The following is a 27680-nucleotide window of genomic DNA, read 5'->3' as shown; positions in this document are numbered from 1 at the left end:
TTTACAAAAAATAAAATAAAAATGGTTTAAAGCAATGCAAGGACTTTACAACACAAGATGAAATTTGAAGGGCCGATCCAAACATTTGAAAGCACTTGGATCTCTTAAACTAGGAAAGGTCAATGGATATCACTATTGCCTATGTCTTTTATCAAAGAAAAATAGATAGAGAATTTAATGCCGAAAAACTTAGCATGCCATCATGGCATTTCCGTCCAGTTCCATTTACAATAATTCAAAACCATCACCTGTATGACCATTACCATAATATTCATTATCAGTGTCCTCATCGTTACTGATTCCATTGGCATAATATACTTCATCATCATCATTTTCGTTATTATCAGTTTCTGTTTCACAATTGGCATCAAGAACATTATTATGCGAGGTCCAATCAGGGGGAAAGGTCTTTTGTAGAGTTTCTGTTAGTTCCCCTCCTGTCCTCTCAATCTTGCGTAAACATCTTGACCAGTGGACCGCAGTTCCCATGTCAACGGTTATCTCAGATTCAATCATCTCTTTACATATAGACAACATACCACTATAAACGTATGATTGAGATAAGGTGGCTCTTGAAAGCAAAGATGTCATAAGACAATGGTACACTGCTTTGTCTGGTTTCAATCCAGCCACTTTCATCTCTTCAAAACACCTCAGAGCCTTCTCTGGAAAAGAGGCACGTGCCCAACCATGTATTAGAGTGGTGTAGGTTTTGAGGTTTGGTTTTATACCAGATGCTTCCATTTCTTGGATAATCTCTGTTGCTTTCTGGCAGGAAAAATAAAAATCTAATTAACAGGTGATGTGTAAATAAATTACTACAATTTGACAAATATCTTAAAATTTATTATTCAAAACTATGCTTTGAGGAAGTTTAGCACCCCAGGATGAGTATTATGAAATAAGTCTTACATAAACCAAAAGGATCTTTTGAGAAAGCGTGAAGAATGAATTGAAATGAGATGCATAACAAGAAATGATTCCCCACACAATTCATGCTTCTTATGCTAAATGATAATGAAGATGCATGAAATGAGACACTTATACCCTTACTTTTAGTCCAATACAAGTAATCACAAACTTAATTATATTTCTGAACAAACATCATACCTGCATGTCTCCAGCTTTACAACAAGCATTTATAAACGACGTGTAGGTATGGATGTCAGGTTGAACTTCTTCCTTTCTCATCTGTTGCATTAGGTCTGCAGCCTCCCAAACATCACCTCTCCGAGCCCAACTAAGAAAATAAACTAGGTTAATAAAGTATAAAGCAGGTTGGGAAGCCACTGAAGGATGAAAATATTAAAAATTCAGGTGTATACTGTTATGGAACCAGTCATATGGAATTCCTAGATAAGAACCATATTATATACACATGAAAAAAAAGTAATAGAGAAAAATAGGCAATGCCATAATTCAAGAATATACGACCAAATATTAGATAAAAGTGAAAATATCAAGTTTAATTCTGTCAGATGAAAATTATTCATACCCATCAATGAGTATGTTATAGACAAAAGTGTTTCTTGGAATCTTTCTTGCACTCATTTCTTTTGTGACTGCTAGGGCACTCTGCATTCTGCCTGACTTGCAACATGCCTTCAACAATGCCTCATAAGTATATACATCAATCTCCAGGCCCTCATTCTTCAATGTCGTGAAGTACTGAAAGGCCTTTCCAGTATCACCCAGTGCAGCATAACCTTGCATAAGAGTTGTATATGTATGTTCATTTGGGCTAACGCCTGCCAGATTCATTTCATCCAATACTCCTACGGCCTTTGCCATCTACATGAAATGTAACATAATTTACAGGAAGTGTTACATAATGAGGGAGGAGATGTATAACAAATCAACAAGTAATTTTAAATATAAAAAAGGAAAGGTGCATTTTTTTCCTAATAAAATACAAAGGTTTAAGAGGACGAGCTTGGAGTAGGGGTAAAGCTGCTCGTTGATGGCTAAGAGGTCAAAGGTTCGAAACTAGAAAACAACTTTTTTGCAAAAATGCAAGTGTAAGGCTACGCACAAGGATTTCCCTCATTCCAACCTTTGCGACTCAGAATTTGATGTCTGCATTTTCTATTTTGTTTCATGGATAAATGAGTTTTTTTTTACATGTCCTTATCATGTCACATGACTCACATCACACATCAATCTCCATGCTAGAACTCCACACGGTATGTAAGGTTAGGATTTAATGAGTTAGGTTTAGGGTTTTCTTGGGTGGATTAATGACAGAAATAGAAATTGAAGGCTCATTTGGCATATGTGAGAATAAGGCTGGTATTAACTGGTAGGGAAGGATTTATAGGTAAAATTGGGGGCTGTTTGGCTTGTGAACAATATTTGCAAGATTAACATTTATATTAATAGAAAGAGACAAACCCAAAGGAGAAGAACGAATTTCATGACCTGCTCAGTGGCTGTGCTCTAAATTTTATTACGTAAATAGAGCTCTTTCACAAGCTTTTACAGCTGTACCAAATAACATAAAATAATAATCCGTAAAGCTTGTTGAAAATATAGGAATTCACGTAGGGGGGGAAGAAAAGAGAGAATAAAGACTGAAAAATCTAAAATCTATATTGATTTGATATGAAGGATGTGTTACAAAAGACAAAGCACTAAGCTCTGTTTATACTAAATAGAAAACTCCTAATCCAAATACTAGAAAAGAAGATTTGTAAATTATTGGATTATAACATATTTGTACAAGAGTTCTCTATTTAAAGAGATTAAAAAACCTAATGGGCTAAGCCCAAATACACTGATAGAGTATTCTATTACAAAAAAATAATAAAATAATTCTATTATTTACAATACTCCCCCTCAAGCTAAGGAATGGATATTTATCATTCCCAGCTTGGTAGTAAGTTCCTGAAATCTATCATTAGGAAGACCCTTGGTTAAGACATCAGCCAATTGACGACTAGAAGGAATTTATGGAGTAGTGATCAGTCCACTGTCTAATTTCTCTTTAATGAAGTAGCGATCAATCTCAATATGTTTGGTTCGATCGTGTTGAACTGGATTGTGGGCTATACAAATAGCTGACTTGTTATCACAAAGTAACTTCATAGATCCTTCATATCTCACCTTGAGATCATCTAAAATGATTTTCAACCATAATAACTCACAGATACCTTGAGCCATAGCTCGAAATTCTGCTTCTGCACTTGATCTAGCAACCACATTTTGCTTTTTACTTCTCCATGTTATAAGATTTCCACAGAGAAACATACAATATCCCGAAGTAGACCGTCGGTCAGTCACAGATCCAGCATAATCGGCGTCTGTATAAACTTCTAAGGATAAGTCTCCTCCTCTCTGGAACAATAGTCCTCTACCTGGTGTGCCTTTCAGATATTGGAGAATCCTGTCCACAGCTTGCAAGTGTTTCTCCCTCAGATCATGCATAAATTGGCTAACAACACTAACTGCATAAGCTAGATCAGGTCTAGTATGAGCTAGATATATCAATCTGCCCACTATTCGTTGATATTGTCCTTTGTCAACTGGAGAGCTCTCATTTTCACTTCCTAGTCTGTGATTCTGCTCAATCGGAGTACTGGAAGGTTTACACCCAAGTTTTCGTGCTTCTTTAAGGAGGTCAAGAACATACTTCCTTTGACAAATAAATATCCCTTGCTTCGAATGAGCAACTTCTATCCCAAGAAAATATCTCAGTTTTTCAAGATCTTTAACTTCAAATTCAGCAGTCCGTCTTTTTTTCAGAGCACATTTCTCACCTATATCATCCCCTGTTATAATAATGTCATCAACATAAACTAGAAGCATAGTGGTCTTCCCTTCCAGAGAATGTTTAAGGAAAAGTATATGATCCCCTTGGCTTTGCTTGTATCCCAATGAAAACATGACTTTGGTAAATCTTCCAAACCAAGCACGCGGGGATTGCTTCAAACCATACAATGCCTTCTTTAACCTGCAAACTTTATTATCTCCATTTGTAGAGTTAAATCCTGGTGGAATCTCCATGTAAACCTCCTCTTCTAATTCTCCATTGAGAAAGACATTTTTCACATCAAATTGGTTCAAATCCCAGCTAAAATGAGCAGCGAGGGACAATAGAACTCTTACAGTGTTCATTTTGGCCACTGGAGCAAATGTTTCTTCGTAATCAATGCCATAGGTCTGTGTGTATCCCTTGGCTATCAATCGAGCTTTGTACCTTTCAAGAGTCCCATCAGAATTATACTTCGGAGTATACACCCATCTGCACCCTACTGTCCTTTTTCCATTTGGCCTGTCAACAACTTTCCATGTATTATTCTTCTCCAATGCATTCATCTCCTCATGCATGGCTTGAACCCAATTATCATCTTTTAATGCTTCATGTACTGATTTCGGGATTGAAATGGAGTCAAGTGCTGTAATAAAACTTCTATGCTGCATAGAAAGATTCTTAGAGGAGACAAAATGAGAAATAGGATGTTGGGTACAAGACCTTTTCCCCTTTTCTTACAGCAATGGGTAAGTCATCAGAATTAATATCAGGCTCAGGAATAAAAGTAGTAGTGTGTTCAGTACTTACCAGCGGTTCGGGCGATTGCCTGCTGTTGGGGCAGTGTGGGTTGTTTCTTCCTTTGGTACAATAGTTTGGGTGTCCCAGCTTTGCGTACTTTCTGTCTATCAATAGGAGGCATGTCACATGAGGAATCAGATGAATTTTCAACCTCAGCAATTAAGTCTTCCTTCTCATTGTCATGTAGTGTAACTACTGGAGTAGAAGATATAGGTAACTCAGATGAATTTTCAACCTCAGCAATTAAGTCTTCCTTCTCATTGTCATGTAGTGTAACTACTGGAGTAGAAGATGTAGGTAACAGAAAGGGAGACTCAGACTCGAAGAAGATGGATGAAGCTTCTACACTATTCTCCCCCTGAAGCTGAGGGTGTAGAAAGTAAGACTCAGATTCATGAAAGCTAACATCCATAGAGACAAAGAATTTACGACTTGGAGGGTGGTAACATTTGTATCCTTTCTTGTTGGGAGCATAACCAAGGAAGACACACTTAAGGGCTCTAGGCTCTAATTTACTCCGATGTTGTTTATGGATATGGACTAAGGCAACACATCCAAAGATACGAGACTGGAGACTTTGCATAATTGGAACAGAAGGAAAAAAAGAGGTCATGAGATCAACAGGACTTACATAGCCAAGGACTCTGGAAGGCAAGCGGTTGATCAAATAGGTTGCAGTTAATAAGGCTTCTCCCCAGTAAGAGTTGGGTACAAATGTCTGAAATAATAATGCTCTGGTGACTTCAAGCAAATGTCGATTTTTCCTTTCAGCAACCCCATTCTGTTGAAGGGTATCCACGCATGTGAGCTCATGAATCATACCTTTGTCTGAAACGAATTGTGACAGATGCTGGTTGACATACTCCGTATCATTGTCAGATCTTAATCTTTTAATACTTTTACCAAACTGTGTCTCAATCATTTGATAAAATCGAATAAACAATTCTGGTACTTCTGACTTATCTTTCATCAAGAATATCCATGTCACCCAAGTGCAATCATCAATAAAAGAAACAAACCACCTAGCACCTGAAATAATATGTACTTTAGAAAGGCCCCAAACATCTAAATGGATAAGAGTAAAAAGCTCAATGCTCTTTATTGAACTTGAAGGAAAGGGCACGACGCGGTGGTGTTTCACAAGCTCACAAACATCACAATGGAAGGAGTCAATTGCCTGATCCTTAAACAAAGAAGAAAACATTGACTTTAATAAGCCAAATGACGGGTGCCCCAGGCGTTTGTGATGAAGCCAAATCTGTGAGAATGAAGTAGACGGGTGATGACTCATCAATAATTGATTCCCGGTATCCCTTGTAGCATGCTCTGGAATGAGATAGTACAACCCACCTTGCTCCTTAGCAACTCCAACCGTCTTCCCCGTGGTGATATCCTGAATAACACAATGGGTAGGAAAAAAAATGACAGCACAATTCATGTCAGTTGTAAGCTTATAAGTGGAGATAAGATTGGTAGAGAGCTGAGGAACATAAAGAGCATTCTTTAAAAATAAGGAAGGTTGAATTTGAATGTTACCAGAACCCATAACTGATTTGTGGGATCCATCAGCTATAGCTATAGTACGGATACCACTAGTAGGGTGATATGAAAGAAAAGAATCAGTAAGACAGGTCATATGATCAGTTGCACCAGAATCCATAATCCATGAATTTTTGAAATCAATGCAAGATGTAAGAAGAGATGTAGGGTGTGTGATCTTACCAAACATAGTTGATCAGAAAAATAAATTTTTTTTTTTTTTTTTTAGCAGTACGAGTGAACAGTGCGCATGAACAGTGCGCGCGAACAGTACCGGTGAACAGTAGCGATGAACAGTGCTGTGAACAGTGTTTTTTTTTTTTGTTGATCGTCTGATGAAAAAGAAACCTCCGTAGAATGATAGATCTGAGAAAATGGAGTGAAACAGGGGTTCTCAAGGTCCAAAAGGTCCCCGGAAATTTTTTCCGGCGGCGGCGAGAGGCAAATAGGGTTTGATTTTTTTTTTTAAAAGCGGTGATTTGCGGAAGCAGAGCCCTCAGAATCGAGAGCTCTGATACCAACTAGAAAAGAAGATTTGTATATTATTTGTACAAGAGTTCTCTATTTAAAGAGATTAAAAAACCTAATGGGCTAAGCCCAAATACACTGATAGAGTATTCTATTACAAAATAATAATAAAATAATTCTATTATTTAGAATACAAATTAAATAAGAAAACAAATCATCAAATATAAGGATACATGAAAACCAGTCCTAAGAGAAAAAAATCTAAGATATTCTAAATTACTTTAAGATACAATCAAGATATCGTAAAATGTTTTCTCAAGCTAAAACTTACTAAGCTCTAAGCATGTAACAAATAAACCTCCTTAAAAAGGAAAATTAACCACACAATATAATTTGGGCTCCATAAAAAATGGCTAGAAAGGAAACTTAGAGATATTGGAAATATCAGAGATGACCATTGCTGGAATGACAACTTAGCAAGATGACTGGAATAATTATAAGCCTAAAGTGCGGGATGAAGTGTTGCATGACCAAGGAAGAAGAGATTTCACTGAAATGATCATCAGCACAAATTTCTTAGCAAGTAAACATACACAACAAAAACTAAAACTTCTCCTCCCAGTTCATCATGAACAACATTTAGAAGCTTCAACCCACAAGAAAACATAGGAAACCCAAAAAAATTGAAAGTGAAACTGAAGCTAGGGAAAATCATAGCCACGGAGAATTCATGGCTGGCATAACTCATCAGTGTCATAGGAGAAATCACCATTGGTATGATTCAAAATCCATCACTGTACAGCTCATAGGTAAGAAAAAAGTCATTGGAATGATTGCCGGTGGGAAGAGAACATTATGACAAACACTGGATGGTTTGGATCACAAAACAAATATAAGTGCAGCACATACAACAAATCTACAAAAAGAAATAATTGAAACCACATAACGGAAGAACCCCTTGTGATACACTTAACAAGTCTATGAACGGTCTACCAAAACAAACCAGTCTATAACAGATCAAGGATAGATCTGCAATATCAACGTGGCAGTGGTGCCAGAAGCTGACAGCGTATGGTCAGAGAAGGAACGATGAAGGCGGGTGACGAAGACAGCTGCTGGAAAGAGTATCAGATGGTGTCATCATTGGCTGCAAAGCTCACAGTTGAAAGCTTGTAACAGTTTCAAGCAATGGAAGCAGGCTATGCAAGCCACAGTTGTGCCATTTCAACTACATAGCAATCAATTGAATAGGAAAGCTTCCAAATCTCAAAACTTAAAGAAATAAATTTTAAAAAATAAATAAATTCAACCTTCAAAAATGTTAAATGTAGTTGCAAAATAACTGTTATGTAATATGTTTATTTAATTTACAGCAGTTAACTCTATAGCTATTCATTTTTCCTAGTAAAAATTACAAATAAACATATGATAAAAATAGGGAAAAGTAGTAAGAACCAAGTCATGTCATTCACGTATTTAAATCAACAATTGCTTGTCAACCACAAGTTACCTGACGTTTCTCAACAAGGCCAAGAATAAGAGCATTATATGTGTGTACAGTGGGAATGCAGCCACTCCTCCTCATCATATCAAAAATCTCCAGGGCTCTCCTCACCTCTCCAGCTCTTGAAAAACCATGTATAATGGGCAAAAATGTGCGTGTTGTAGGTCTATGCCTATCCCTCTGCATTTGCTTCACAATACAAATGGCACGATCCATATTACCCATCCAACAAAAAGCTCTTACAATGTTATTGTAGAGTACTACATCAGGCTTCAAACCATCTTTAGTAATCTCTTCAAATATGTAAAATACATTGGCCCAATCTTTTAACTTCAAGAATCCATTGATCAACATAGAGTAGGTCTTCATGTTATGTTTTATGCCAGCCATTGTCATCATTTTGCTAATCTCCAATGCTTTAGAAACTTTTCCTATCTGCAAAGGAAGAAGATAAAACAGATTTGTGTCAGCAAGCCAGAATTAATGGTGGGGCATATATTTGTTTGCTTGAACAAAATTAATTTACCAACTTTCTAAAAAGATGGTAGCCAAAGTATGCGTTAAGCAAGGCAACTACAATATGAGATTTGAAGGAAGGATCACATCATATCACAAGCAACATAGACATTTGGGTTTAAATCAGCGAGTTTATTCGCCTCATATAAATGAAAGAAATGAAAGAAAGTCTTATGTAGTAGTAAGGCTTGCAATGTTATGAGGAGCTGAATGTTGGCCACTAAAACATGAGCATAAAATGGGAGTACTGAAATGAGGATGTATAGTCATACTAAGATGGATGAGATAAAAACTGGAACATATTTGACGAAAAGTTAAAGTAATACCAGTGAAAGAAAGGATGAGAAAACATCGATTGAGATGGTCTGGCCATTTTTTCGAAGACCCTTAGATGCTCTGGTAAGAAAAGAAACTTGACACTCAAGAGTATGACATGGAAGGAAGGAAGAGGTGCCGAAACTCTACTAAGAAAGGTAGTAAAGTAGGATATAATGAAGTGGGAAATAAATTGGTTTGTGGTTTGTCATAGGATGGAGTGGAGAGAAGTTATTAGTATAGTGGAAGCGTAGAAATTTTCTTAGTTTTTATTTTTCATATATATATATAGGATAGGATCCTTTGACACCGGAGTTTTTAGTTTGACAACTCATATGAGTCATTGATCTTGTCTTGATCTAACGACTCTGGTTTGTAAGATGTGACACCCGTTAATCTGCCTTGATCTAACAACTCTCAGGTGAGTTGTTTGACACCGGTGTCAAAGGATCATACCCCTATATATATATATATTTTCCTTAATATGTTCCTTTTTTCATGGGTTCATCGATTGCTGATCCCAACTAGTTTGGGATTAAGATGATGTTTGATAATCTTTGTCAGTACAGCCAATCAACTATAATTATTCATCATCTTGATATTTCATGTCAAATGTTTAAAAAATTGAACATCAACAAGAATGTAATAAAATCATACATATATTTGAACTGTTATATTAATCTTAATATTGATGGAGTATTACAACGAGAAGTTTTATTAATATGATCTACATTATTGGATCTTTCAAACAAATGTTCGAAACAAGCCAACATTTGCAAGAAAACAAAGCAGTAATAACAGGCAAAAAGAGATAGGTGAGCTGGATAACATAAACGATCAAATTAATGTAATACATGAAATATGTCTTACCTTGGAGTAAAGATTAATAAGACAACCATAGCTGACAACTGAGGGAGAGAAGCCACATTCCTTCATCAAAACCAAGAAATGTTACTGTGCCATTCAATGTCAAGTGCAGTGGTGCACAACAGTTTAAGATATCACATCCTAATATATCAAGGTGACTATAAGCAATATATATCAAATGCTGACTTGAAAAAAAGGGCTACAAATTTCAAACAAAAATCGGATACTCCTGTCCTAAGAATCAAGAAATAAAAAAACAAGTTAACTTGATGAATGAAATATAGACCATCATTAAATAATTGGAAATAATTTATAATATTTTTCTCAATTAAAATCAGGATAGTGAGAAAGATAAGTTTCCTTGAAAAGCAAGTTGGAAATTTGAAAAAATCAATCTGTCATGAATCGGTTCAAAAATGGCTCGACTCGCCTCAATCAACTACTAGCAGATGGAAGAACACAACAAACAAGGCAAGAGCAAAACAGTCAACTGGGGCCAAGAACACAGCAACCCATACAGGAACATAGCCAGAAACACCAATCTGATCCAAACAATAGAAAACATAGGGATGGAAATTCAAAATAGAGGAAAACTTAAGAGGACAAGATTGAAGCAGTGATAAAATTACTTCTTTGTGACTGAAAGATCACGTATTCAAATATGGGACATAGCCTCGTTACAAATATGTAAGAGTAAGGCTGCGTATAAGGATTGACTTCACTCCTACCCTCACTAGTCGGGTTTAATGGGGAGTGGACTTTTATTTTCTTAGGATAGGAGAACTTGCTCAAAAATTCAAATTATGATGCAAAACTCAAGAGGAAAGCTAGAGTACAAGCAAAAGAAGCAAAGAAGAAACTTAACCCTTTCAAAAAGAATCCTATATTACAATCTGGAATTTTTATGTTAGAAATTTATGTTTAAGTCGTCCTTTGGTTTTTTTGATCTTCTAATGGAGTAGGACATTTTCTTTTTAAAAGATATTACTGATGACAGCACATAGCATATTAAGACTACAAAGTCTATCAACACAAAATAATCCTATGAACAAGCTATACCTTAAGCCTTTCAAACACAACCAAGCATTTATCTTCATTGCCAATCATTGTATAACCATCCATCATGGTATGATATATGTCAATGGGAGCATCTATCCCTTGTTCTTCCATCTCCCTCACCAAGGCTTCAGCTTGATCCATATTGCAAGTTTGACTGTAAAACACATCAGGATATCATAAACGAAAACAAAAGGGACAGAGGAAGAAAATTGAATACAAAAAACAATCATTTGCTCATAAACAAAAATTGGGCAACTTTCAGAAACAGAAAGCTAAGTAACAATAAATACCAAGGCAGAAACATTAGTTACAGTGTTACACTAATGAATAATTGAGTAGTTGATGGCTAACCACATATTGAGTTAATTAACCACTGGAATGGTAAACGTTTTAGTCTTGGTAAACATTGTGATAGAGCCCAATTGCGTAAGGCCCAACTACGCAAGGTCTATGTAAGGGACCCAAACAGGAGACGAGCAGTGAATGAAGCCCAGGCCATGCAGCTGGCTAATGCTGAGTCAGCAATCTGTTAGAGGTGAGCAACGTGCAGCTGCTTGCAAGTTAGTTAGAGGGCAGTATTAGTAGTGAAGTGAGAGGGGAATAGAGGCACCAGGGGGTCAGTTGGTTGTGTGACTTTTCTGAGACGTTTGCAAGGGCAACTCTCATTATTTCTTTTCATGTTATTTCTTTCCTTCAAACATTGATCCATAGCAGCACTATGGAGAACCAGATGTAATGTTTCTTTATTTGCTTGTAATTCTGGAAATATCAATATAAGAGGAATATTCAGAGTACTGTTGCATTTCTTTTACTTAAATTGTACCAAATTGGTATCAAAGCTCCGACTGGGAGCTGGGGGTAAGGACGAGGACGAGAAACATGGAAGCTATGGAAGAGAGAGTTAGACGAGGAGAACAGTCGCAAGAGGAATTGATGCGAAGAATGGACACCAATGACGCGAATCAAGCAGAAATCATTCGGCAACTAAGAGAATTAAGTGCAGGGATAGAACAGCTCCGTTCTGAAGAATTTCGTCAAAGACCCAGGAACGAACCACAGCACAGGGGAAGAAACGGTTCGGAAGGATCTCATGGGAGTCACAGGGGAGGAGGATACATGGATTCTCGCGTCAGAAAATTGGACGTTCCAATTTTTTCAGGGGAAAATGCTTATGCGTGGATCAGCAAAGTTGAGAGGTACTTTCAGGTGAACGAAGTTGAGGAAGAGGACAAGGTACCTACGGTGATGTTGGTCTTAGAGGGAGAAGCTCTGAATTGGTACCGATGGTGGGAGCTAGACCAACCGGCGGCCAACTGGGTGCAGTTCCGACGAGAGGTGTTGTGTCGCTTCCAGCCGGAATTACTGGACAATCCATACGGCCCCTTGTACTCACTGAAACAGACTGGAACGATGAACGAATTCAGGCGAGAGTTTGAGACGGTGATGGGAACCATGAGGTACGCTGATGAAGAAATGCTAAAAAGGACCTAGTTGAGTGGACTTAAGCTTAGCATCAGGCAAGAGGTTCTGATGAACCCTGGGCTGAATTTAGCCTCCATGCTCAAACTGGCCCAACGAATAGATCAACGTAACTCAGCATGGGTTGACGAAGGCATGGGCTACTTTGGGCCCAAAGCCACGAATGGCCCAATTCGGGTTAATAGCCAGCCCGTACAGTACAAAGGCTCTTTCACTAAATCACAGCCACACACGTTAGTGGACGGAGGTCAACACAGCAGCGTGGGAAGTACGAAGCCCCATAACCCTGGTCGCGTGAACACAGCATCCGGGTCGCAAGGAAGCTCGACGGCGAATCATGGTGGATTTCGACAGATCTCGAACGCCGAAGCCACGGATCGACGAAATCGAGGGCTTTGCTTTCGGTGTGAAGAGAGGTGGACCCCAGAGCACCGTTGCGCAAACCGACAACTCCAGCTGCTTATTCTGGATGATGGAGAGGAAGACGAAGCGGTCAACGGTGCTAAAGGGGCTGAGGCTGAACCGGAAGGGATGCGCGAAGAGGAAGAGCATTCGTTGCAGCTGGGGTTGCACAGCATGATGAGGCTCACGTCCAATCATTCGATGAAGGTCTAGGGTGAAGTCTACGGAGAAAAGCTGGAGGTTCTCATCGACTGCGGGGCATCAAGCAACTTTGTTAAAATTGAGGTGGCACAGCGTTTGGGCCTTAAGGTGGAGAAGGTACCCATGTTCCAAGTGATAGTGGGGGACAGTCACAAAGTGGAATGCACTGGGGTGTGTAGGCAGGTTAAAATCCAGCTCCAGGGCCAAGAAATTGTACAGGATTTATTCCTGTTTGCTTTGGGGGGCGCGGATGTTGTTCTGGGGCTAGACTGGTTGAAGAAGTTAGGAGAGATAAGGGCTAATTTCAGGGAAATGACCCTCAAGTATGGCGAACCAGGTAAGGAGACCTTCATCAAGGGGGATCCTTCGTTATCCCGAACTCTCTCATCTCTAAAGGCCATGACTAAGGCCCTTCTAAACACTGGTCAGGGGTTTTATATCGAGAAGGAAGGGGTTATTCAGGAAGCTGAGGTTGAGGGCAACCTGTTTCCTCAAGGGTGGGAGGAGTTAGCCACCTTATTGGAGGATTTTGAAGATATATTTGCAAAACCAACGGGAATTCCCCCTCAACGTACCCGAGATCATTCCATAGTGTTGAAATTAGAGAGCCAAGTGCCCAATTGTCATCCTTACAGGTACCCAGACTATCAGAAAACCGAGATTGAGAAGTTGATTGCTGAGTTGTTGACTGATGGCTTCATTAGAAACAGCGATAGCCCTTATTCTAGTCCGGTTATCTTGGTTAAAAAAAAAGACGGCAGCCGGAGGGTGTGTGTAGATTACAGGGCACTGAATAAAAATACGATACCTCACAAATTCCCCATACCGGTGGTGGAAGAGTTGTTGGATGAGCTTGGGGGCTCTAGCTGGTTCAGTAAATTGGACCTGAAATCCGGGTACCATCAAATCAAGATGAAAGAGGAAGAAAACAGCTTTCAGGATGCATGAGGGTCACTACGAATACTTAGTGATGCCCTTCGGACTCACAAACGCGCCATCAACCTTCAATGCACTGATGAATGAGGTACTAAATTTTTTTTAAGGAAATTCGTACTGGTATTTTTTGACGATATCTTAATTTACAGTAAGAGTTCCTTGGAACATATTGAACACCTGCACACAGTGTTCTCGGCCCTGAGAGAGCACAAGTTGTTTGTAAACAAAAAAAAATGTAAGTTGGGGCAGAGGAGAATTGAGTATCTGGGTCATTTCATCACTGAAGAGGGAGTTGGTGCTGACCCCAACAAAATTCATGCCATGGTTAATTGGCCATGTCCCAAGAATGTTAAAGCATTGCGGGGATTTTTGGGACTCACTGGCTACTACCGAAAGTTTGTGAAGGATTATGGTAAAATTGCTCAGCCTTTGACTCAGTTGCTTAAAAAAGATGGGTTCAAGTGGGACTCCACAACAGAGGAGGCATTCCAACTGTTAAAAACTGCCATGACCAGCATGCCCGTGTTAGCATTACCAGATTTCTCAAAGTTGTTTACAGTGGTAACTGACGCTTCTGGCAAAGGGATAAGGGCGGTCCTTATGCAAGAGGGTAGACCATTGGCTTACATTAGTGAAGGGTTCTCCAAGGCAGCTTTATCTAAGTCCGTTTATGAGAAGGAACTAATGGCCATTGTGTTTGCTGTAAAGAAATGGCGTCCATACCTGTTGGGAAGGCATTTTGTCGTGAAGACAGATCAGAGGAGCCTCAGGTTCTTATGGGACCAGCATGTTCTAGGAGAAGATCAACAGAAGTGGACATCCAAGTTATTGGGGTATGACTTCGAAATTCAGTATCAACCAGGGAAGGAAAACGTAGTGGCAGATGCTCTATCAAGGACTATGTTGTACTCTTCCATTTCTCTAGTGCAGTTACCAGAGTTGGAAGAAGTGGATAGGGAAGTACAAGGTGATTCGAAGCTGCGCAAAATCATACAGGAGTTGGCCTTGAATTCTGATGCGCACTTGGGTTTTAAAATAGTGGGAGGAAGATTGTTCTACAAAGACAGGTTAGTATTATCTCCTTCCTCTAGATTTATTCCTATAATCCTACATGAGTTTCATGATTCCAAGGTTGGGGGGCATTCGGGTTTCTCCCGGACATATAACAAAATATTGGGAGTTGTTTATTGGGAAGGGATGAGAAGAGCAATTCAACAGTATGTTAAGGAGTGTGCAGTTTGTCAGCAGTACAAGGTACAGAACCTGTCACCCGCGGGTCTCCTGCAACCATTGCCCATTCCCACACAGGTTTGGTCAGAAATTTCAATGGATTTCATTGGGGGTCTCCCAAGAGCTTTTGGGGTTGATACCATTTTTGTAATGGTGGACCGCTTGACGAAATATGCTCATTTTATGGGGCTGTCTCATCCTTACTCGGCCAAGCAAGTGGCAGAATTGTTTGTGAAAGAAGTGGTTCGTTTGCATGGTTTTCCATTGGTAGTGGTGTCTGATAGAGACAAGATTTTTTTAAGTAAGTTCTGGGCGGAGCTTTTCAAATCAGCAGGTACTAAGTTGCATTATAGTACAGCGTATCATCCACAATCCAATGGCCAAACGGAGGTGGTAAATAGGGGGTTGGAAACATACCTTCGTTGTTTTTGTGGTCCTAAACCGAAGAGTTGGCCTAGGTGGCTCCATTGGGCTGAGTTTTGGTATAATACGACATACAAAGAGTCAACAGGCACCACTCCTTTCAAGGCACTTTATGGTATTGATCCTCCTCAATTGCTCAGAGTGGGTAATAGTTTTTTCAAAGTTGATGCAGTATCGTCATTGTTGGCGGATAGGGAAGTGATTTTGGAGGAGTTGAAGGCATCTCTAGAAAAGGCCCAAAATAGGATGAAAATTCAAGCGGATAAGCACCGGAGGGATGTGCGGTTTGAAGTAGGAGAAAGGGTGTACCTTTGAATCAAACCATACAGGCTGAAAACACTAGCTACCCGAATCAATGAGAAGTTGAGTCCTCGCTTTTATGGACCATTCTCAATTACAGCAAAGGTTGGAATGGCTGCCTATCGGTTAGACTTACCGTTGGGTTGTAAGGTCCATCCAATTTTCCAGGTGTCATTGCTGAAGAGGGCTGACCCAAATATTCAGAATCACCAGCCATTACCTGAAGGGCTGACAGCAGAATGGTAATTAAATGTGCAGCCTGAAGATATTCTGGATTGGCGTAGAGATGTGCAGGGGAATGTCCAAGTTCTAGTTAAATGGCTTGGCTTACCTGCATTTGAAAATACTTGGGAGAATTTTGTGGCATTGGATGCTCAATTTCCAGAACTCCACCTTGAGGACAAGGTGCTTAGCGTGGGGGGGAGTATTGATAGAGCCCAATTGCGTAAGGCCCAACTACGCAAGGTCTATGTAAGGGACCCAAACAGGAGACGAGTAGTGAATGAAGCCCAGGCCATGCAGCTGGCTAATGCTGAGTCAGCAATCTGTTAGAGGTGAGCAACGTGCAGCTGCTTGCAAGTTAGTTAGAGGGCAGTATTAGTAGTGAAGTGAGAGGGGAATAGAGGCACCAAGGGGTCAGTTGGTTGTGTGACTTTTCTGAGACGTTTGCAAGGTCAACTCTCATTATTTCTTTTCATGTTATTTCTTTCCTTCAAACATTGATCCATAGCAGCACTATGGAGAACCAGATGTAATGTTTCTTTATTTGCTTGTAATTCTGGAAATATCAATATAAGAGGAATATTCAGAGTACTGTTGCATTTCTTTTACTTAAATTGTACCACATTGCTACTTAGATTTTTTTTATTTCCCTTAGTTTTCCCTACTAAAACTATATATAATATTAAAGATAACAAAAAAAAGAAAAGAAAAGGGAATGACACAAATAAATTGAGAGCTAATCCTCCATGTAGTAATAAACTACCTACAACATAAGACAACTAAAGGTTTTGTATCATAGATATAAAAATGAAACCTTCAAAGAAATATGAATACTCACCAGTGTGCATAAATGATGCTCCCATAAATGACAGCATTTAAAGATGGAAGCTTCTCTTTGGCCTCATTAAACCAGTGATCTGCAGCACTTCCAAAACAACATCAAAGTGTTATCTCCATCATATAAAGTTGATGATTCAATCTTCACTCATTTATGAACAAGGCCCTCGAAATTATTTCCGTAAATCAAACTAGATCAAAACTCTCTCACACCAGCACCAGAAAAAAGACAAAATGTAAGAGCAGGGTTATTTAAGTATGAAAAATCAGAACAAATAAGCAAGTTCAAAGTTAATTCAATCACTTAAGAGAAAGGCACCAAAACTAACCATTGCAATACACTTCAAACTTTGGAGGCTAGGGGTGAGAAGACCAAGTGAGTTCTACTGTAACTGATACATGCAACTATATAGTTTACCATATTTTAGTGAAGAAAAGAGAATAAAAAAGCCAAATAAATGAGGTAGTTACTAATGGCATCTGACCTAGATACCATGATTAACAGATTAACTTTCACAGTAAAAGTATACAACTCAATGGCTTCTTTATAAACTGGAAAAATAGGTATTCTACTTATAAAGTTCATTGGCAATCTGTTGATAAGATTCCATTGTGAAATTAATTTACTATCAGTTTTGAGAGTTTAATTTATTGTTTGGATTCAGCTTGTCTGTTAGGTAATAAATAGAAATTATTTTCCTTTACTTATATACCACAGAAATCTGAATTTCCATTTTTCTTCCACAATAGTAAACTTCTCAATAAAAATTTAGTATAGAAACTATCCTTTATAGATTAACCCAAGGACTTAGAAGTGGAACTCTTGAAGTCTAGGAATAGCCATACACGAGAACCTTTAATTTTTTTCTCATTGACATGGTATCGAAGCTCAATAATCATGCAGTCCAAGTTCAATCCTTGCTGGCTCCATTATTCATATATCTATATTAAAAAATCTCAACACAACTAAAGTAGACATGTGCATTATCCATATTTCAAGCTCAAAGAACTCTTACATAAGAAATAGTGTTGTAAATAAAATAATATTTACAATTATTATTTACAACAGATAGGTAAAAACTATGAACCACGAACACTTCAAAAACCTTAAAAGTCGGTGTCAAACACCCCGACACGATGCGACAGGCTCCGGGCACGTGGTCAACATTTCCAACATGTTGACCAATCCAACACGCGAATTTGACCGTGTCCAACACTGTCAAAGGGCCTTTTTGTAATAAAATTATAATTTTTAAAAAATTAAAATACATTAATAAAATTATAATTTTGAAAAAATTAAAATACATTTAATAAAAACTTAAAAAAGTGTTATTCTAGATGAAAATGCTCAATGAATATAGTCTACATAATTTATGGTTTTCTATGGATATTCTATTATTTTTTCTTTATATTAATGTAATGGAATTATGGAAATGATTTATTTATTTTTTTGAATCCTTTTCGGTTAACTGATGGATATTATCAGTTTTGTTTCATTTGTTTGTTAAGTTATTGAATATAAAATGTAATATACAATATATATATTAAAGATATTATTTAATATTAAAATGTATCCCAACGTGTCAAAATCTAGATTTTTTTAAAATTGACGTGTCATAGTGTCGTACAGTGTTTTGTCGCATGCTGCGTATCGGGGTCAATGCTACATAGGGTAAAGAGGCAAGTTAGAGACAATCATTCATGATCTTCACCTAATAGCTTAAGCTTTTAAGAGAGTTGGTCTTCAACAAAATAATTAAATAAATAACTAACAACCAGAAACAATACTCATAAAAGATGCAGCAATGGGGGAAATTTGTCTGGTTTACTTACTCAGCATCACCCACTTTAGCGAATCCCCCCACAATTATACTGTATGTCACTATGCTCATTTCAATACCCTCTTCCTTCATCTTTTTAACACAATGTAAAGCTTCTTCCATGTCTCTACCAACTGCATAAGCATGAATAAGACTGCAAACATTTAACATGTATTAATTATTAAAGTCTGAAGAAAACCACAGTGCTTTTCTTTTGCATAAAAGGAACTTAATTTGAACAAAAAGAAAGAGTGCAGAGAGAAAGGGATGCAATATTCTCCTTAAACCAAAAGAAGAAAACAAAACACGGAAAAACATACAAAATACAGAACTAGCTTCCAATCCCTTTGAATATATACCACATGAAATCCCTAAAAGAATGTTAGGAAATCTCCAGTTGTGAGGGTGTATGTGAGGAAGAATTGTAGGGGATCAGAGCCCCAAGAGGGCAAGGTAATTGGCATGACTGGGGGTAAATAAACCAGTGAAGCCAGAGAGTAAAATTCTGTTGTAAGCAACAGAGAGTTATAAAATGATAGAAGAAAAGAGAGAAGAGGTTAAGGAAGTAGTGACTAAGAAGTAGACAGGAGAGATTACGGACCCCAGAAGGCTGTGTTACAGTATCTTTCTCCTCCAGTTCAGTCTTGCAATCCATTGTAAATCCATCTATTTCGCAGTTGATATCACACTGATATTAAGTGGTTTTAGTGAAATATTAAAGTACATAGTCTAGGAAACAACCTCTTTCCAAAAATGCAAAGATAAAGCTGAATACAATCGACCCTCATCTCATCCCTACCCTCACAAAGTCGGGGAGCCTTGTCCACCAAAGTTTGCCCCTTTTTTTATAGTCCCTATCAGTGCTGATCCAGTTCATATTAGAATCCTTGAGTTAAACACCAAAGAGAGGATGATATGAACATAGTACATCAACCAAAGTTCAAAAGGAGAGAGAAGAAAAAATAAAAGTGGATCTATTTGTAAAACATTACAAAGAACTTTATTTGAAAGGTTAAAAGTTTGAAATGACAGAAACTCAACAGTCAAATAAAAGTAAAAATTCTCTCTAAATCAATAATAATTTTATATTTATTCACCTTCAGAAAGAAAAATCAGTTCACTCAAATGTTCATCTCTGAAAAGATAACACATGCCAATCAAAATGTGGCATCAGCTAAAAAGTTCAAAAATGTATTTGGTCGGATTAAAATTATACCACAGTTCTAGTACAGAAGATCTTGTTTACAGAATTTGACCTTGTTTGAAGTATTTACCTACTGTACACATGTGAAGATGGCTCTATTCCTCTCGCCCGCATACTCTCAAATGTTTGACGAGCATGATGCATGTCCCCTCGACGCGCATAATATGTAACCATCAAACCATATTCTTTTCTAGCAGGCTGAAAATTTAATGAGAACAAAATAAAATCAAGAACGATTACTTATTATTCACATTACAGAAAATAAAAATGAAACCAGCAGTGCACGTGCACATTATAAATTTTCATGCAACCATCTTTATTTATGCACAAAAACATACATGTTAGCTTCCTTTTTTTAATAAAAGAAATTGTTATTAGATAGTATTAGTGATATAGCTCACTTAGCTTCTTAGTTTAGCTTTGTTAATGTTACTATACTTCTATTAGTATCAGATAGCTACTTGTATTTCTGTTTTGTATTCTGTTAGTCTGTTTAGATGTTTGTTATTTGCTGACTCAAATCTGAGTCCATATACTGCTCTATAAATAGAGCTCTATTGTATTAGTTTCATTATCTGATTATAAAGTGAATTCAATGGCTCTCTCTCTCTCTCTCTCACTCTCTCGAACTCTCTCTCTCGAACTCTGATATGGTATCAGAGCTCTCATTCTGAGGGCCTGATCAATTTATTGCTTCACTCATGGCTTCCGAAACATCATCCTCTGAAGAAAACCACAACAGTAACAACTCAAATCTCAGCTTGAATCGTACTCCTTCAACGGAGAAAATTCTAAATCTCTTCAACTATCAAATCTCCATAAAACTTACGGAAGATAATTTTCTGTTCTGGAATCAGATTGTAGAGCTGATAATAACAATCAGCTCCAACGATTCCTTGTAAATCCGAAAATTCCGTTGAAGTTTCTCACTGAAGAAGATCGAGACAATGAAACGATCAATCCAGAGTATGTAACCTGGCTCCCACAAGATCAAATGTTGTTGACTTGGTTACTTTCAATGCTTTCTGAATCTATTGTGAATGAAATCCTTGGAGTCAAACACTCTCATGAGGCCTGGGACAAGATCCATAAGTTGTTCCATGAATGATGAAGTCAAAAGCTAGAAATCTCATATCTGAGGTTCGCTCGATGAAGAAAGATGCGAAGATGATTTCAGAGTACTTGTCCAGTATCAAGACTCTTTGCAATTCGTTGAAGGCGATAAACAATCCAGTTTCTGTAGAGGATCAAATCGAGTACATACTCGAAGATTTGTCGTCAGATTACAATTCCTTCGTTCTAAGCGTTCACAGACGTGAAAAGGCATATGGCGTGGATGATATAGCAATTGAGTTAATGGCCTATGAACAGTTACTACTAAAGCAAAATGAATCACTGTTGAGTGACCTAGCCTCAACGAATGTTGCCTTAACACAGAACAAGACGGGAAAAGATACTTTGTTTGCCCCTGATTTACGAAATGAAGAACAGAGCATGAACCAAACTCAAATGCATCGCGATTCTAGTCCTTCCAATGCTGGAAACAGAGGGAGAGGAAGAGGACATGGACCTCGCTCCAATGTTCACTATCAGTTGTGCTCCAAATTTGGTCATGATGTTCGAAGTTGCTGATATAGGTTTGACAAGAACTTTATGCCAAATATTCCGCCTCCAAACTCGAACGAGTTGCAGTATTTCACTTCACAACAGTAGAAGCCTTACCAATATGTTCGTCAGCAAGCGAATCAAGCACCTCAAGCAATGGTTGCATCTCAACAGGCCTATTACCTCTTCTAATATCAGCACCTACTATTGAATGGTTCCCTGATTCTGGTCCTAGTCATCATGTCACTGCAAATCCACCAAATCTTCTTCAGAGTCAACAACTCTCTAGTACAGATCAAATTATCATTGGTAACAGACAAGGTTTGCCAATTCTTGCTATTGGTTAATCAAAATTTATGTCTCCATTTGATTGTCAAACTGAGTTGAAAATTAAAATTGTGTTGCTTGTTCCCTCAATAGTAAAGAATTTGTTAAGTGTTAGCCAATTTGCAAAAAATAACAATGTTTATTGAGTTCCATCCTTCCAAATGTTTTGTAATCGCAGGAGTCTCATAAAACTTTTCTAGAAGGAACTGTAAGAAAGGATGGATTGTACTGTTTTCCAAGTGTTCGTCTTCCTCAAGCCTCCACTCTTGTCAAGACTTCTTCAGCCTCACATGAATCTCTAGTTTCATTAGTTTCAAGTTGCAATAGTTCACAACTTCATACTTGTACTAAGCCTAGTGTTGTTTCTAATACTGCTTATTCCTTGTGGGATTGTCGTCTAGGACATCCTCATCATGTAGCCTTAAAGAATGTACATAACTCTTGTAAAATTCCTTTTGATAATAAAAAATGAATTGGACTTTTGTTCCTCTTGCTGTCTTGGAAAAGCTCACAGGCTCCATTCCCCTTCTTCCCAATCTGTTTATAATTCACCTTTTGAGTTGATCTATAATGATCTTTGGGGACCAGCTCCAATCAAGTCTGCTCTTGGAAATTCATATTATATATCCTTTGTGGATGCTAATACAAAATATTCTTGGTTGTATCCTATTCAACAAAAATCAAGGCAAATGTTATATTCAAACAATTCCATTCAATGGTCACCAATCATTTTCAAGATCCAATTAAAGCAATCCAAACTGGTAAGGGTGGGGAGTTTCAGTCATTTACCCAATACTTACAGCTCCATGGCATATTGCATAGAATAACTTGTCCACATACACACCATCAAAATGGCGTGGTAGAGAGAAAACATAGACATATTGTGGAAACGGGTTTGACTCATCCTCTCATGCATCTCTCCCTATGAAATTTTGGGACTATGCTTTTAATTCAGCAACCTTCCTTATTAATCGTTTACCCACTGCTTTCTTAAACTTTGAGGTTCCATACACCAAACTTTACAAAGCTGAGCCTGATTATAAATTTCTTAAAGTGTTCGGTTGTGCTTGTTTTCCATTTCTAAGACATTATAAAAAATATAAACTTGGATACAGATCCCAAGAGTGTGTTTTTCTTGGATATTCCTCTAGTCATAAAGGATATATTTGTCAACATAAAGATGGAAGAACCTTTGTTTCCAAAGATGTGATTTTCAATGAATACCTTTTTCCTTATGCAAAGTCATGGTCTTCTAGCCCTGCTACTTCTGCTCCTGTTGTCCCTCATTCCATTTCTCTTTTTGTTCAAGACATTTTACCATCAAACAATTCTTTTGTTAATGCACAAAGTACTGGTACATCACATTCTTCTTCTGCACAATCATCTCCTATCTCATATACAAATGTCAATCCATTGGACACCTCACCACACACACCTATTCAGTCTAACTCTCACACCTCAGATTCTGACTCTATATCTCTACCTAATCATACAAACTCAACTCAAGACTGAGACTCCCCAGCTCAATCACAGTTGGATTCTTCACCTGCTTCCTCATCATCTTCCTCTCGAGTCTTCTTCTTCTGAATTTTTACCTTCATCCTCTCTTAATCTTAACTCTCCTACTCATTCTATTCAAACCAGATCAAAAATTCTTGCTAGAGCTCAAGCTCTCCTCACTCACATTGAACCCACTTCAGTCAAAAAGGCCCTATCTAGTCCACCTTGGCACGAGGCTATGAAAGTTGAATACAATACTTTATTGGCTAGCCATACTTGGACTCTTGTTCCTCTTCCTCCTAACAGGTCTGCTATAGGGTGCAAATGGGTATTCAAGCTTAAAGAAAATCCTAATAGGTCCATAAATAAGTATAAAGCAAGGCTGGTTGCTAAAGGTTTCCACCAACTACCTGGATTTGATTACAATGAAACATTCAACCCGGTTGTTAGACCAGTAACCATTAGATTATGCTCACTTTGGCCCTAACTTATGGCTGGCCTCTTAGGCAATTGGATGTCAATAATGCCTTCTTAAATGGTGATCTTGAAGAGGAGGTGTACATGGTACAGCCCCCAGGCTTTGAAGACTCTAATAAAACACTTGTTTGCAAGCTCAACAAGGCTCTTTATGATGGGCTAAAACAGGCCCCACGAGCCTGGTTTGACAAACTGAAGAGTTATCTTATCTCCTTTGGCTTCAAGGCAAGCTATTGCGATCCTTCATTATTTACTCTTTGATCTTCCTCAAGATGCATCTATGTTCTTATCTATGTTGATGACATCATAGTAATCGGGACTGATCCTTCCTTCATTACTCATCTTATCTCAAAACTTAATGCTCAGTTTGCTAAAAAGGATTTGGATAACTTGGATTATGTCCTTGGTTTTGAGATCAAAAGGAATTCTTCAAATACATTGACGTCGTCTCAGTCAAAGTACATTCGAGATTTACTCACTAGAGCTTCTATGCAAGAAGCTAAGGGAATTTTTTCTCCTACGCCTAGTAGCTGCAAACTCTCTCGGTTTGGTTAACATTACTACCCTGATCCACATCACTACAGGTTAATTGTTGGTGCTCTCCAATATGCCACTATTACTAGACCTGATATTAGTTATGCAGTGAATAAAATTTCTCTATATATGGCCCAACCATTAGAGGAGCACTGCGCTGTTGTCAAAACAATCTTGCACGGACTGTTTCATTAGGCATGCAGCTCAAGGCAGCCTGTCCCACTAGTTCTTTGTCTCTCCGAGCTTATTGTGATGTTGATTGGGCCTCTGATCCTAACAATAGGAGGTCAACATCAGGTGCAAGCATTTTTCTTGGTACAAACCTTGTCTCTTGGTGGTCCAAGAAGCAAACTTTAATTGCCCGTTCTAGTACCGAAGTTGAGTATCGCAATTTGGCCACTACTTGTGCTGAAATCTTATGGATCCAATCTCTTCTCAGGGAACTTCATATCCCATTGTCTACTCCTTAGATTCTTTGTGACAATTATGAGCACAGTGGCTCTAACTCGCAATCCAGTTCTTCATGCTCAAACCAAACATATGGAACTTGATATTTTCTTTATCAGTGAACATGTTATCAATAAAGAATTGATGGTGTCTCATATTCCATCTTCTGATCAAGTTGTTGATACTCTTACAAAGGCTTTGTCACCTGCTCGATTTGCTGAACTGAGGTCCAAACTCAAGGTCTTGGATAGCTCATTCTTCACATCCAAGCCACCTTGAGTTTGCGGGAGGATATTAGTGATATAGCTCACTTAGCTTCTTGGTTTAGCTTTGCTAATGTTACTATACTTCTGTTTGTATCATATAGCTACTTGTATTTCTGTTTTGTATTCTGTTAGTCTGTTTAGATGTTTGTTATTTGCTGATTCATATCCGAGGCCATATACTTCTCTATAAATAGAGCTCTATTGTATTAGTTTCATTATCTGAATATAAAGTGAATTCAATGGCTCTTTCTCTGATCTCCTCTCTCTCTCTCTCTCTCGAACTCTGATAGATAGAAAAATAGAAGGTACATCTGGAGAAAGAATAATAAATTCTCCTAAAAAGTAAAAACATAATTGGTGTCAACAATCATCAGTGGATGACGAGAAAAATTCATATAAAACAATAACAGATACAAGTCTTTTACTCATAAAACCCAAAGACCCGTGCTTGAACAATACCCTTGCCAAAAGGTGACAAAAACAATCTCTGAAGACAGAAAAATCCAAGTCATCATCATTAGACATATTTAAAGAATAATAAACAGCATATATTACTACTAATGATAGCCTACCTTCATGACAATGAGCACACATAATAAAAACAAAAGAACAAACACTAGATGAAGAACAATTTTACTTTCTACAAGAATTTATATCTTCCTATTTAAATTAAGGGTAGATGACAAAAATCTTTTAATAAACCAAAAGCATAACAAAGAAAAGAAGTAAAATGAAGGTAATTATAAATCCACTATTGGCTCTAAGCTAAAACAAAGATATTATTCTCTTATATTTCACACAAGAAATATAGAAACTTAACAATCATTATTTCTAGTTTGTCATAGTTTCTGATGTCCTCTTTAATAACATTATGATGTAAACATTAATTTTCAATTATTAAAAATGAAAGTAGATTTTACAACAATGCTTACTCCCTATCTCAACGAAAATAGAATTCTCCATAGCTTTGGAACTACAAAATACATATCATTGCACATATTAGTGTCAGTGTGCAAAAAAAAATTGGACCATACAGAGTGGTATAACTGAAGAAAATCAAGGAACCTATTATCTCTCTGGCATAGTTACCCTCTAGATGCTAGAGCCCTATCTCTATGAAAACCCCTTTCCCTCTGACGAGAAATACCAAAAACAAAATCCCATCTTTTAATTTTTAAATTATTATCACTGGCCCCTTGTTTTAACATGACTTTTTGCAATGTCTCGATGCTTAACCCTTATTAGTTTAGTACACAAGGCAAAAACTTCAAACTTATCCCAATGGAAAAACTCATCCTTGTATTTTTCACACACCTCTCCCACCCACTCATTTTTTGTTTTGGTTTCCCAGGGTGTCCCCATCCATTTGGATGAGACTAACCCCCTTGGTGGTGTAGAGCCTGAACCACTGCCCCAACGTGTTCGCCTAGGAATTGAACCAAAAACCTTTTAGCCTCCGTTGACAGCACCTTTAAGGGTACACCAAAATGACTCTTACAATTGAAGTCTTGGCATAATGATTGTTGTTATCAACATGTGATATGGAGATCACAGGTTCATTTCATGTAATCAACCTCGTGCAAAAATGCAAAGTAAAACCACCTACTACAGAATCATATGCACTACTACAGTAACTTTTCTACTGATAGAGACATATATGAACTGCATACATATACTTAAGTTAAGATGATGAACCTTCTTAATTCTGTCGAAAGCAGTTACAACCGCCTGCCAATTCTCTGGCTCGGTCTCCAGAACCTTCTGGAACTCCTTCCTAGAGCCATCCCTCTCTTCATGCCACTTGGTACGGTGATATTCTCCCTTATCATCATTCCCTTCCAACCACCTTGCTCTCTCCATTGACTTCTCCTTCAACCTCTTCCCATCATCCAACTTCACCGTCAACACTCTCCCGTGAAACTCCACGCCGTCGAACTCCACCGCCTTCATCGCCGACTTATCCGCCGCCTTCTCATCGCCGCCCCCATAAATGACAAACCCGAAACCCGCATTCCTCTCCGTTTCATGGTGTCCCTTGATCAGGATCACGCTCTTAATCGTCCCGAATTGCCGAAAGAACTCTGAAACCTCGTTTTTCTTGAGCCACAAGGGTAGGTTCCCGACGAAGATTTTCCCCGGTTGCCGGAACTGAGTCCAATTATCGGAGTTTCCGGTGGTTTTTGCAGTTTCGTTCTCCTCGTCGGTGTTTGCGGTTTCATTTTCTTGCTCCGCTTCGAGCGGCGGCGGCGGAGGAAGAGGAACAGGAGGAGGGGGAGGGGGAGGAGAGAGTTTGCTAGTGAGCCACAGCTTGTTTGTGAGGGAATTTTGGGAGGAATTGAAGGGGTTTTTGAGGGGGTTTGAAATTGAAGGGGTTTTAGGGTTTGAGTTGTTGGGTGAGGTTGTTTTGAGGGGGTTGGAGGGGCGGCGGAAGTTGCCAGGGGCGGCGGAGTTGTTGGAGTCCGGTGGCGGTTTTAGAGAGAAAGATATGGTTGTGGCGGCGGAGGAGGAAGGGTGGTGTTTGGGGGAGAAAAGGGTGGTGTTGGTTGGTATGGAGAAGTGTGAAGTGGAGAACGAGAAAGATTCCATTGTTTTCGTTTTGGGTTAACTATAGGAGTGCACACACACACGACACAACCAGAACCTTGCAACCTCG

General features: G+C 38.3%; 1 protein-coding gene across 1 annotated transcript; it reads right to left on the bottom strand.

The window, feature by feature from the left end:
- On the bottom strand, positions 1-27680 carry LOC133298101 (pentatricopeptide repeat-containing protein At5g04810, chloroplastic). The gene is made up of 10 exons (XM_061497336.1): positions 26723-27680; positions 19942-20069; positions 18681-18821; positions 16849-16935; positions 10818-10971; positions 9762-9821; positions 8067-8495; positions 1496-1791; positions 1111-1240; positions 1-768 (listed from the first exon to the last, which is right to left on the bottom strand). Exons 1-10 carry the CDS (start codon positions 27611-27613, stop codon positions 226-228), a joined length of 2859 nt encoding a protein of 952 aa, XP_061353320.1. The 5' UTR covers positions 27614-27680; the 3' UTR covers positions 1-225.

Source organism: Gastrolobium bilobum, unplaced genomic scaffold (genome assembly GCF_033153095.1).
Source record: "Gastrolobium bilobum isolate Gb01-03AN ecotype WA unplaced genomic scaffold, APGP_CSIRO_Gbil_v1 utg7053, whole genome shotgun sequence".
In the NCBI taxonomy this organism is placed as follows: Eukaryota; Viridiplantae; Streptophyta; class Magnoliopsida; order Fabales; family Fabaceae; genus Gastrolobium; species Gastrolobium bilobum.
The sequence above is the reverse complement of the archived record's forward strand: the minus strand, read 5'-3'. Positions and strand labels throughout refer to the sequence as shown.